At 40.9% G+C, this 11,296-nt stretch overlaps 1 protein-coding gene across 1 annotated transcript; it reads right to left on the bottom strand.

Annotated features, from left to right (window-relative positions):
• Positions 1 to 1,098: 1,098 nt before the first annotated feature.
• On the bottom strand, positions 1,099 to 10,867 carry si:ch211-194k22.8 (uncharacterized). Its single transcript, XM_063003759.1, has 7 exons — positions 10,528 to 10,867; positions 10,304 to 10,399; positions 6,908 to 6,967; positions 6,499 to 6,607; positions 5,272 to 5,510; positions 4,962 to 5,148; positions 1,099 to 1,721 (listed from the first exon to the last, which is right to left on the bottom strand). The coding sequence occupies exons 1-7, from the start codon at positions 10,822 to 10,824 to the stop codon at positions 1,525 to 1,527; spliced, it is 1,185 nt and encodes a 394-aa protein (XP_062859829.1). The 5' UTR covers positions 10,825 to 10,867; the 3' UTR covers positions 1,099 to 1,524.
• Positions 10,868 to 11,296: the final 429 nt, after the last annotated feature.

The following is an 11,296-nucleotide window of genomic DNA, read 5'->3' as shown; positions in this document are numbered from 1 at the left end:
ATTGTTTCTACTTTATTTCCTGTTTGTTTAAAAAAGCTTATTTTTAAACACAAAAATCAGGCAAGGAGTAAAGATCTATGTATAATAACACATTGACATAACACATCTAGTGCATGTTGTGTGTCAAAACACTCCTCTATTAGAGATCAGTAAAATCTCCCAGCAGCCTTTGGTGCTCCATCATCGTGTCATCTCCCTCTTGCCCCAGGGCTCTCAGCGTAATCACACGTCTGAAACACATTATGCTCACAAGATTGAGGACTTAATAGCCATTATCTTGCTACTCTGGCACATCCCCTGTGTGAGGGTAGTGGGGGCAATTCCACATTCAGGCTTGTAAATTCGTTTTGAATAAAATTCAATGCCAGGTACGTTTTCGTGTAAACCTTTGCCGTTCCAAAAAAGGAAAACATTTATTAGCACTGAGTTCTATTAATCTTGCAATTCACACACACACACACACAAACACGTGTACGTACGTCTGCCCCTTTGTCTTGCTTCTTCTTTTTCTGCTCTGATGAGGGTTATGATAATCAGAGACTGCGTCTGCCCAGTTATTGTCTGTGCCATCCATCAGGCCAGACGCACACACATACACACAAACGCCAAGAGCAACCATTGCAAAGAAGGCTTTTGCCAAATGAGCAAAGTATGACAATGAGCCAGATTTTTACCAAAAAAAAAAGCACAACCGAATCCTCATGCTCATTATAAATATGTGGTCTTTCCAATGTTGATGCTTGACCTAATTTAATTGGGTCCTCCAAATAATTCACTTTCGTTCTTCATTTGTTTGCTGTAAATCCCCTCGCCCCTGTACTGGGCAGATGCTCAAAGGCGCTGGCCAGAGTAAGAGCCACGCTTCTGTGCCCCAGAAGACTCGGGTTGCCAAGACAACTGGCCCAGCACCCCTGCTGTTGTCACTCTGCTTGTGTCACTCCGTCATTGATTACCTTCATCTCAGCAGCACTCTGCATGCAGCACACATTGTTCTCTGTTGCCAATATTCACACTATTACACCCAGTATGTCATGCACCTCGTCTTTTGTACACAACCACAGTCTCAATAAATCTAAACACACAAGAGACAAAAATAGCTCATTACAACTTGCTTTTTTATGATTTAATAACAAAGAATACATACATAGCTACGATTGAATCATAATAAGAACCATAATATAGTAAGAAAGACATAGATACCATGAAAATAATGTTCACACCTTCTGTTTTGCAGTGTAGCTGCTACACATCGAATACAAATCATAAAAAAATACAGACTCACATTAATGCTAATCCTAGAACTGATGTTGATCTTGCTAGTTGGACTTTTTTAACCTATTTTATTTGCTGTCACAAAATTGTCTCGCCAAACTGTGTCACTCGATCATATTCTTCAAAACAAGAATGACATATCAGTATGTACTGGTCAGGAATTTTTAATACCTAAATTATATTTAACAGTAGGGGCTATGTATTTAACAACAAATCTAGTTAATCAGACACCACATAACTCATCACTGCTAATCAAACGTTAGATTTTTGTCCCGTCAAATTTAACTGATTTGTGCTTGATCTTGGGCAGGAAAGACTCAGAGCGATAGGGTCCACACCAGACAGTGGAGGTTTTTTTCTCAATCTTTTTGCTTCATTTTGCAGCTTCTGGCGGATGTAGCCCTTAATCTCAGCATCAGTCTTCCCAGGAAAAAAATACTGCACAGTTCCTGTAAGAGGTAATTATATACATTATCTCATAATGCCATGAACCTGTGTGATTTAAATAAAGACTCAGCGATTAAAGTCTAGCCCAGGTGAACAAGAAATAGTGTTAATGCCTAAATAACCATAATGGAATTTTATTTGATTTGACATGTTTAAATATTCATTCATTCAGTAATTGTTATTAGTAATCATTATAGCTGACTTGGGCACCAGTCCATCACAGGGTATCCTACACACCTACCACACATACACACCTAGGGGCAATTTCAGGTAGGCCTGTCATTATACAGTATAGGGGGTTTTCAGTCACTGTGTTTACCTAATACACCGATCAGCCATTAAAACCACCTCCTTGTTTTTACACTCACTGTCTATTTTATCAGCTCCACTTACCACATAGAAGCACTTTGTAGTTCTACAGTTACTGACTGTAGTCCATCCGTTTCTCTACATACTTTTTTAACCTCATTTCACCCTGTTCTTCAATGGTCAGGACCCCCACAGGACCACTACAGAGTAGGTATTACTTGGGCGGTGGATCATTCTCAGCACTGCAGTGACACTGGTGTGTTAGTGTGTGTTGTGCTGGTATGAGTGGATCAGACACAGAACTGCTGAAGGAGTTTTTAAACACCTCACTGTCACTGCTGGACCGAGAATAGTCCACCAACCAAAAATATCCAGCCAACAGCGGCCCGTGGGCAGCGTCCTGTGACCACTGATGAAGGTCTAGAAGATGACCAACTCAAACAGCAGCAATAGATGAGCGATCATCTCTGACTTTACATCTACAAGGTGGACCAACTAGGTAGGAGTGTCTAATAGAGTGGACATTGTCACACATGTCATTATCACTGCAGTGCTGAGAATGATCCACCACCTAAATAATACCTGTTCTGTGGTGGTCCTTTGGGGATCCTGACCATTGAAGAACAGCATGAAAGGGGGCAAACAAAGCATGCAGAGAAACAGATGGACTACAGTCAGTAATTGTAGAACTACAAAGTGCTTCTATATGGTAAGTGGAGCTGATAAAATGGACAGTGTGTGTAGAAACAAGGAGGTGATTTTAATGTTATGGCTGATCGGTGTATGTTGCTGTTATTTTGGAAGATTCATGCAACAAGAAGCAATTATGGTGAAAGTAAAGAAGCTTCTTAAAATAAATAATGAAAAACACTTTAATTAAAACAGGAAAACTTATCACACCAAAGCAAAGACGGTATAACAGAACCTAGCAATCACTTCATAGCATTGAATGAAACATCACTGATGTACCAGGATTTATTAAAGGTTAATTTAAATCTTATCTGACATGAAAATAAATGTGGACATTATAGCAGGCAATGACCATAAACAAAATGTCTCAAGCTATAATAACTAAGGAGTTGGTTTAAGACAAAGTACATGCATGTCTAAGCCAAACTTCTGACCTAAAGAAGAGGGTGGGCAACACCAGCTGGTGCAAGTGTGGTAACTGTACTAAAATGCCGACCCCAAGTGAGTCGATCTGCTGTCAGGAGGCATTCAGTTACCAGATGCTCTACTGTAAGAGGAATGTTTAGAGAGTGCCCATGCTCTCTCTACGCGAAGTCTGTGCGGAGACCCTGGAGTGGCCCATCATTTAGCTATTTATCATGTAAAAGGGCACTGCATAATGTTTATGTTAAGCAAGGACAAAAAAATAGACTGCCTGTTCAGGTTAACGGCAGACAGACAGTTGACATATACAGTGGTACCTTGAAACTCAACGTCAATTGGTTCTGGGACTGGCGTTGAGTTTAAAAGGCGTTGAGTTTCAAGGTATTTTTTCCCATAAGGATGTATGGGAAATCTGTTACTGCATTCCATGGTCCCGAGGAACTGCATATATTTTAGGCTTATGTAAAATAATGGGGTTGTTTTTGGCACTTATACACTGCAAATAACACAAATATAATATAAAAACACTGAAATAAAAAGCTGATTCTTACAATTTCTCAGAACCTCGAGCTGTAACACAAGTTTAAAAGTGAAACAGCGAGGAAAATCCAGATAAACACAGATACATGTGGAGCTTTCACACTGGATCTGACAGTTATTCCACACAAATGCAGATTCGTCTCATATGCACACTTTGATGACGTTTTACCGCACCGCTCAAGTCGAGCGCCGAACAAAGCGACTGTTAATTGTTAATTTGAAATTAAATTTAAAAAAAAAATTTTAACATAATGAAAATGTTGAGTTTAAGGGAACCGTTGAGTTTAAGGGTACAAATTTCTCGATAAAGGACGTTGAGTTCCAAAGATTTTGAGTTTAGGAGACGTTGAGTTGCAAGGTGCCACTGTACTCCATAGTCCTAATGTACAAAGTGCTCGCTGCAAACCCCAGCACTGCAACTATCTGGTGGATACTTTAATTTCAGCGCAGCTAGACAACAATGAAGAACTGTTTGCTGCCTAAGATGCAAAGTATGAAAGTGGACATTTACATTTTCGACATTTGGCAGATGTTTTATCCTAAGCGACCTACAATTATGACTGAAGGGCCTTGCTCAGGGGCCAAACAGTGGCAACTTGGTGGTGGTGGGGCAACCTTCTGATTACTAGTCCAGTACCTTAACCACTGAGCTATCACTACCCATGGACAGTGACCCCTCTTGCATTGATTTGGAACAGTGGTAGCCTAGTGAGTAGAGCCATGGGTTACCAACTGGAAGGCTGTGAGTTCAAATCCTGGCTTTGCCATGCAGCCACTGTTGGGTCCTTAACTCTCTTAGCTCCAGAGGCGCCATACATTGGCTGACCCCGCACTCTGACCCCAACTTCCAGAAGCTGGGATAAGTAAAGAAAGCATTTCATTGTACTGGATGTGTATATGTATACAAGACAAATACAAGCCTTAAATCTGCCCTAGATCATTTCCAATGTAGGTTTCCAAAACAGACCCTCTCAGGACGGTGCATGCTACACTTGTTTAAAAAAGTAATTTAAATAGCTTATTATATTAAATAAACATTTAAAGATTTTTAAAGTGGGAATCCATTCATGTCCACTTTAAATCCAAACTGACAGACACTATGTGTAAATTTGAAGTGGATATACTGTATAGCTGGTTTAATCACAGTAATGTGTATTTTAAAGTTTATATTTTTAATCATTGATCCTGTACCAGCATATTTCTAAACCTCTAAATTCGTTTTCCCAAGATCCTAAGTTTAGCAGCACTAACACAAAAGATATTATAGAACTGAACCTTACTCAGAATGGCCTGCACCTCTTCAGTGGGCAGGGCAGGTTTGGGTTGACCCCTCTTGTTGTACACCACACCAGAGATTGAGTGGGAAGCCAAGCAGTCTCTCTCATAGAGTCCACGCAGCAGGTCATTGGTCAATTTCTGGGCAGTGGTGCCTGTATTACACCTCTCCAGCAGCTCAGGTGTGATGAACTAAAATCACAAAACGTCTCTTTTGTACACTGCACATACTGTACATGATATTTACCAAAAGACCAAAAGCAAGTCACAACAGCTAGTCAACTGTGCAGAATACTATTTCAATATTTCAAGTACCTCTGTGAAGACTCCATCACTGTGTGAGGTTTCATTAGATTTCTGAGGCAATGACTCCTGCTTTACCCAGTGCCCGTTTATGATGGCTGGGACATACGGCATAGTTGGCATCAAAGCATCCACATCCACGGGCACTTGCACAGGGCTGGGGGGGAACGGAAGAGAAGTCTTATCTTCATTGGGCCATATCTGGGTTCTTTCGATCAGAGCCTCAAGGTTTCTAGCCAGCTTTCCACATGCTGTTGTTGGAGATTTACATACAAAAAATGTTTTAAACACTGAAACAAGACAAGTGTGCAACTAAAAATGAACTTTAAAAAAAGGGAAAAATAGTTGAATAGGCTTAAATGGATTTTAATTAGGAACAGTAATAAAATCAAACAGTCAATACACTAGAATGATGTATTTTGACTAAATATTTCTTCATTCATTCATTGTTACTAGCAGCTACTTACTACGATTACTTCACTGTCTCTATTGTCAGGGTCACAGTGGGCCAGTAATGGTCTATTATGCTAGTCCACCACCACTGACTCCTGTTTGAATCTCAGGGTTTCTATCGGCCAGCTGGGCTTCTTCACAGACATTATTGGCTATGTCTGAGGGGGGAATGGGTCAAGCTCTGCAACAGTTTGGCGCCAGGGTATTCCTACCCTGTGCCCAGTTCCCGCGTGTTTACCAGTGGAATCAAACCTGCCACGACCCTGACCAAGAAAAAGCGGTGATAAAAACGCAATGAAACAGGCCGCTCAGGTGGCATAGCGGTAAAATACACTAGCACACCAGAGCTGGGTTTTCGAATACATCGTATCGAAACTCAGCTCTGCCACCCGGCTGGGCTGGGCGGCTGCGTGAACAACGATTGGCTGTTGTTCATAGGGTTAGGGGCAAGCCGGATCATAGGAGGTCCTCATAACTGGTGCAATTACGACCTCTGCTGGCTGACTGCACAGGGCTGAGGAATAATGCTGATCAGGGTGTGGCTCTCCGTGCACAGTGCTGATCGGTATATATAAATTCGACTCGTGCATGTAAAAAATGCAGTCTGTATTGAGCACGTGTCGGAGGGGGCGTGTGTCAGTTAAGAAGCGTCCTCAGTCAGCGGTGAAGGGTTGAATCAGTGGAGGATGCAATCAGGGTAATTACTAGATTGGGGAGAAAAATTGGGGGGAAAAGGTTGGAAAAACGAAATGAAACAAACATGAAAGCAATAATCTTTTAACTCACCTGTAAGGCACCTTAGTTGTTCCTTTAAGGTTTCCATTTCTCTCTGCATGCATAGCACCATGGCAATAAGCTCCATCTTTGAATAAGACTGTAAATACTGAGCCTCCTGCTATTAAAAAACAACAAATATATGTAAATATAGATATAAATATATAGATATCATTCCACACAGAACTCCAGAAAAGGACTGGACAAAACTGACACCCTTGATTATTAACAACTCAATATTTTCTAGCATACCCTTTAAAAACAAGAACTTAAATGAATCACTTCCTGTAACCATAAATTAGTTTTATACACCTTTCTACTACAATTTTAATTTACGCTTATACGCAAATAATTCTAGCAAATTTTGTTTATGTCAGCAAAATCAGAGTGGAAATGGCAAACTGTAAAATTTGTCCCACACCTCAGCAGTGGAGTGGCCTTCATCAAAGTTGCCTGCAGAAGAGCAGTCAATCCCACATCCCTATAAGAGAAAAAGCACTGAAAGGTAAAATTCCTATGTGATTGAAGTTCTACAGAAGTTCTATAGAATAAAAATAGGCCAACAAAATACAAGTAATTAGAATATACACCGGTCAACCATAACATTAAAACCACCTCCTTGTTTCTACACTCACTGTCCATTTTATCAGCTCCACTTACCAAATAGCATCACTTTGTAGTTCTACAATAACTGACTGTAGTCCACCTGTTTCTCTGCATGCTTTGTTAGCCCTCTTTCATGCTGTTCTTCAATGGTCAGGACCCCCACAGGACCAGGTATTATTTGGGTGGTGGGTCATTCTCAGCACTGCAGTGACACTGACATGGTGGTGGTGTGTTAGTGTGTGTTGTGCTGGTATAAGTGGATCAGACACCTCACTGTCACTGCTGGATTGAGAATAGTCCACCAAACTAAAATATCCAGCCAACAGCGCCCTGTGGGCAGCGTCCTATGACCACTGATTGAACTCAAACAGCAGCAATAGATGAGCGATCGTCTCTGACTTTACATCTACAAGGTGGACCAACCAGTTAGGAGTGTCTAATAGAGTGGACAGTGAGTGGACACGGTATTGAAAAACTCCAGCAGTGCCGCTGTGTCTGATCCACGCATGCCAGCACAACACACACTAACACACCACCACCATGTCAGTGTCCCTGCAGTGCTGAGAATGATTCACCACCTAAATATAACCTGCTCCTGGTGGTCCTGTGGGGGTCCTGAAGAACAGGGTAAAAGCAGGCTAAAAAGGTATGTAGAGAAACAGATGGACTACAGTCAGTAATTGTAGAACTACAAAGTGCTTCTATATGGTAAGTGGAGCTGATAAAATAAACAGTGAGTGTAGAAACAAGGAGGTGCTTTTAATGTTATTGCTGATCAGTGTATATTTAGAATACAAAAGTGTATTACATGTAAAGTGTTTATATTGTTCTGAAAAAGGAGTATTAATATTTCTAGAAAAATATATTTTTAGAGTGGGATGGTGGCACAGCTAATGCACTGGGAGCCACATAGCAATATGGGTTCTGGGGTCATGGATAACATTTTCCCGTCAGTCAGTCTGTAAGGTGTAAAGCAACCAGTTTTCAGAAGGAATCAGTTCTGGAATATTCTGAAGAGGTCTTCTCAGTGTGCAGATTGAGAAAGAAAGCTGTTGCAGCACAAACTCCATCAAACCTCAGTGAGCTGGAAGCTTTTGCACAAGAACAACAAGCAAAGATTCCACAAAGATTCCATTTAGAAGCTTGTTAATGATTAGATCAATCACTTATTAGAGTTATCAAAGCAAAAAAATGTTCCACCAAGCACTGAAACCTAGGGTTTGAATAATAGTGTACATGGAAATTTGTAAGAGAACTTGATGCTTTTTTTATGTACACTTAAAATTGTCAATCGATGTTATTAAAAGTGCTTGTAAGAATTAATAAATATTTTATTTGTTTACTGAGACTTCTTGTTGTAAATTTTCATTCAGGGGTATACACATCACCATAATACCCTTTAAGGGTGGTTGAATATTTTAGTTTATTAACAAATGGCCTCAGTCTGTACACCTGTAGTTGGTCACAATTTTATTTTCAAACACTTTTTTTTCTTTTTTCTTTATTACACTCAGCAAACTAAATATCAGTCAATAATAAATTGGTAAGGTGAGTAAGTATCAGAGGATGTTAGTGCTGGTGAGCACTGTGGCTTTTTTCTCTATGGGGCTCTAGACAGGTTGCCAGATGTACTGTAAACTCTGCCCACATGTATCACTATTTATAATTTAGTAGTATAACTAAACAAATTGTAGGATTTATTTATTGATTTATTAGGATTTTAATGTCATGTTTTACACTTTTGGTTACATTCATGACAGAAACGGTAGTTACTTGTTACACAAGATTCATCAACTCACAAGTTCAAAATCAAACGCAGTGCTGGACAATTTTATCTCCAATTCACCTCACTTGCACGTCTTTGGACTGTGGGAGGAAACCGGAGCTCCCCACGCAGACACTTGGACCACTTCACCTGGGGATCAAACCCAGGACCTTCTTGCTGTGAGGCGACAGTGCTACCCACCGTGCCACCCCATTTCCCACCCCATGGTACAGTGGTAGCCTAGTGGGTAGAGCTTTGGGCTATCAACCAGAAAGACTGATGGTTTAAATCCAGGCTCTGCTATGCAGCCACTGTTGGGTCCTTGAGCAAGGCCCTTAACCCTGTCTGCTCCAGGGGCACCGTACGATGGCTGACCCTGCGCTCTGACCCCAGCTTCCAAACAAGCTGGGATATTCGAAGAAAGAATTTCATTGTACTGTACAACTGTATATGTACAGTATATATGGCAAATAAAGTATATCTTCATATGATCACAAGGAGTCCCAACTTAGATAATGTATTAGCTTTGACACACCCTGGACCCCAAGAACCACCACCAAGAATACATATAAAAAACGGTTGTACTAAACATTATTCTTAATATGTTTTATGTATATTACATTGCAGAATATGTTTAGGGTGATATATTCAAGTTTTCAGCTTTTCATTCCAATTCAATCCAATCCAATCCAAGGGGGGCGGCACGGTGTCTAAGTGGGTAGCACTGTCGCCTCACAGGTGGGGCGGTCCGGGTCCTTTCTGTGTGGAGTTTGCATGTTCTCCCCGTGTCCGCGTGGGTTTCCTCCGGGTGCTCCGGTTTCCTCCCACAGTCCAAAGACATGCAAGTGAGGTGAATTGGAGACACTACATTGTCCATGACCGTGTCTGATATAACCTCGTGAACTGATGAACCTTGTGTATCGATTAACTACCGTTCCTGTCATAAATGTAACCAACGAGACGTTAAAACATGACGTTAAAACCCTAATAAACAAACAAACAAACCAATCCAAGGGTTCAATCCAATCCTGAATAAAAGTACCTAAAACTTTGTACTAGTGCTTTTATATAATTGTTTTACCCATGGAAGGGCAGTGAACTGATGCAGAAGTGTATTTAAAAGGCTCCTGAATGTGCTGTGCTATTGATGCCCTCTGTACCATGTTTTAGACCTATTGTTCTCCTGGGTAATAGGCAAAGCTGTCTGCCCTGCCTTGCTTTACATTCCAGTTACTCCTCAATCACTCTTCTGTTCTTTAAGCTTTTATATTAGTATCAAAAGCTATTAGAGCAAAATAATTCATTACACACAGGAGACTACTGTCATGCCAATCTTGCAGACCACTGAGACAGTTCAAGTAGGGGTCGGTTGTTCATCTCAGCTGTCCAAATCTCCAAAAAATAATGTCATCAAACAGTGGTAATAAAAGTAAAAGAAGCTCAAACCCTGATGTCGAACTTCTGGAGTCCCTCTGCTGCTGAGTCCTCCTCAGGTCTCTCTTTAACACCATCCATTTGTTTCCTTCGTTTCTGCAGACCGTGCTGTCGGACAGGCGGCTCGTGTCATTCTCATTACTCTTTTTAATTTTTACACAAATATTCCAAGCCACAAACAAATAAAACGTGTCACGTAAAAAACATTCAGAAAAGCTTTCCAGCATGTATCTTACGTAGAATTGGTCCAGTTTTTGCTCTTCTTTCTCGTCCTCCTCTTCATTTTTGTAGTCTAGAACCCGCTTGGCTTTTGTTTTCCTTCTCATTTCTCTGCCATTATTTGATGATTTGCGCTCACAGAAACTGTGCCCCCCTCCGCCGGATAATATAGGACTCTCCCTGCTGTACAAAAGCCACCGCTTGCTCTGTTCTGCTCTGCTCTGTGATGTCTGTGTGTGTGATGAAGGACAAAATAAAAACAACGAGCTTTTGCACCAAAATTTAGACCAGTTTAGTTGGAAGACTTGGTCCATCCATTGTACAGACAGGAGAGAAATTTTGAAGCGGAGGAATTGTAGCGTAACGTGGCGTGATCTCTCGCCTCCTCTTTCAGCTCAGATCTTCCCTCATCAACAGGGTGCAGGTCATCAGTGATCTCTACAAGCCGATCAAAATATTTACGCTTTTTAAACCTTTGGCGTGTTTCTATGCGTGGTTTTTCTGTTTCTTCTTGCATACGGTTGGAGGTACTTTTTTCTTGCTGTTCGGAAAGTTTAATTCGTCATCAGTTATAAAGTGGAAAAACCTCAAGGCGTCCACAAACTGATCAGTGCAGAAAGCAAGTCATGAAGGCACACATCACCTTCCAGTGCATTCTGTACAGATGACCATGTCAAGTTGTGACATTTACATTTACATTTACATTTTCGGCATTTAGCAGACGCTCTTATCCAGAGCGACTTACAGAAGTGCTTCCATGTGAACATTACATTACTCTAGTTTACC

Source organism: Trichomycterus rosablanca, chromosome 10 (genome assembly GCF_030014385.1).
Source record: "Trichomycterus rosablanca isolate fTriRos1 chromosome 10, fTriRos1.hap1, whole genome shotgun sequence".
Classification (NCBI taxonomy): domain Eukaryota; kingdom Metazoa; phylum Chordata; class Actinopteri; order Siluriformes; family Trichomycteridae; genus Trichomycterus; species Trichomycterus rosablanca.
This window is presented reverse-complemented; position numbering and strand designations above follow the sequence as displayed.

Coding starts and splice junctions, on each gene's coding strand:
- si:ch211-194k22.8 (XM_063003759.1), bottom strand. CDS start 10,824: ATGGACCAAGTCTTCCAACTAAACTGGTCTAAATTTTGGTGCAAAAGC. Junction 6,968..10,303: donor TCCAGAAGTTCGACATCAGG/GTTTGAGCTTCT, acceptor TTTCTCTTATAG/GGATGTGGGATTGACTGCTC. Junction 5,511..6,498: donor ACAACTAAGGTGCCTTACAG/GTGAGTTAAAAG, acceptor CTCCAACAACAG/CATGTGGAAAGCTGGCTAGA.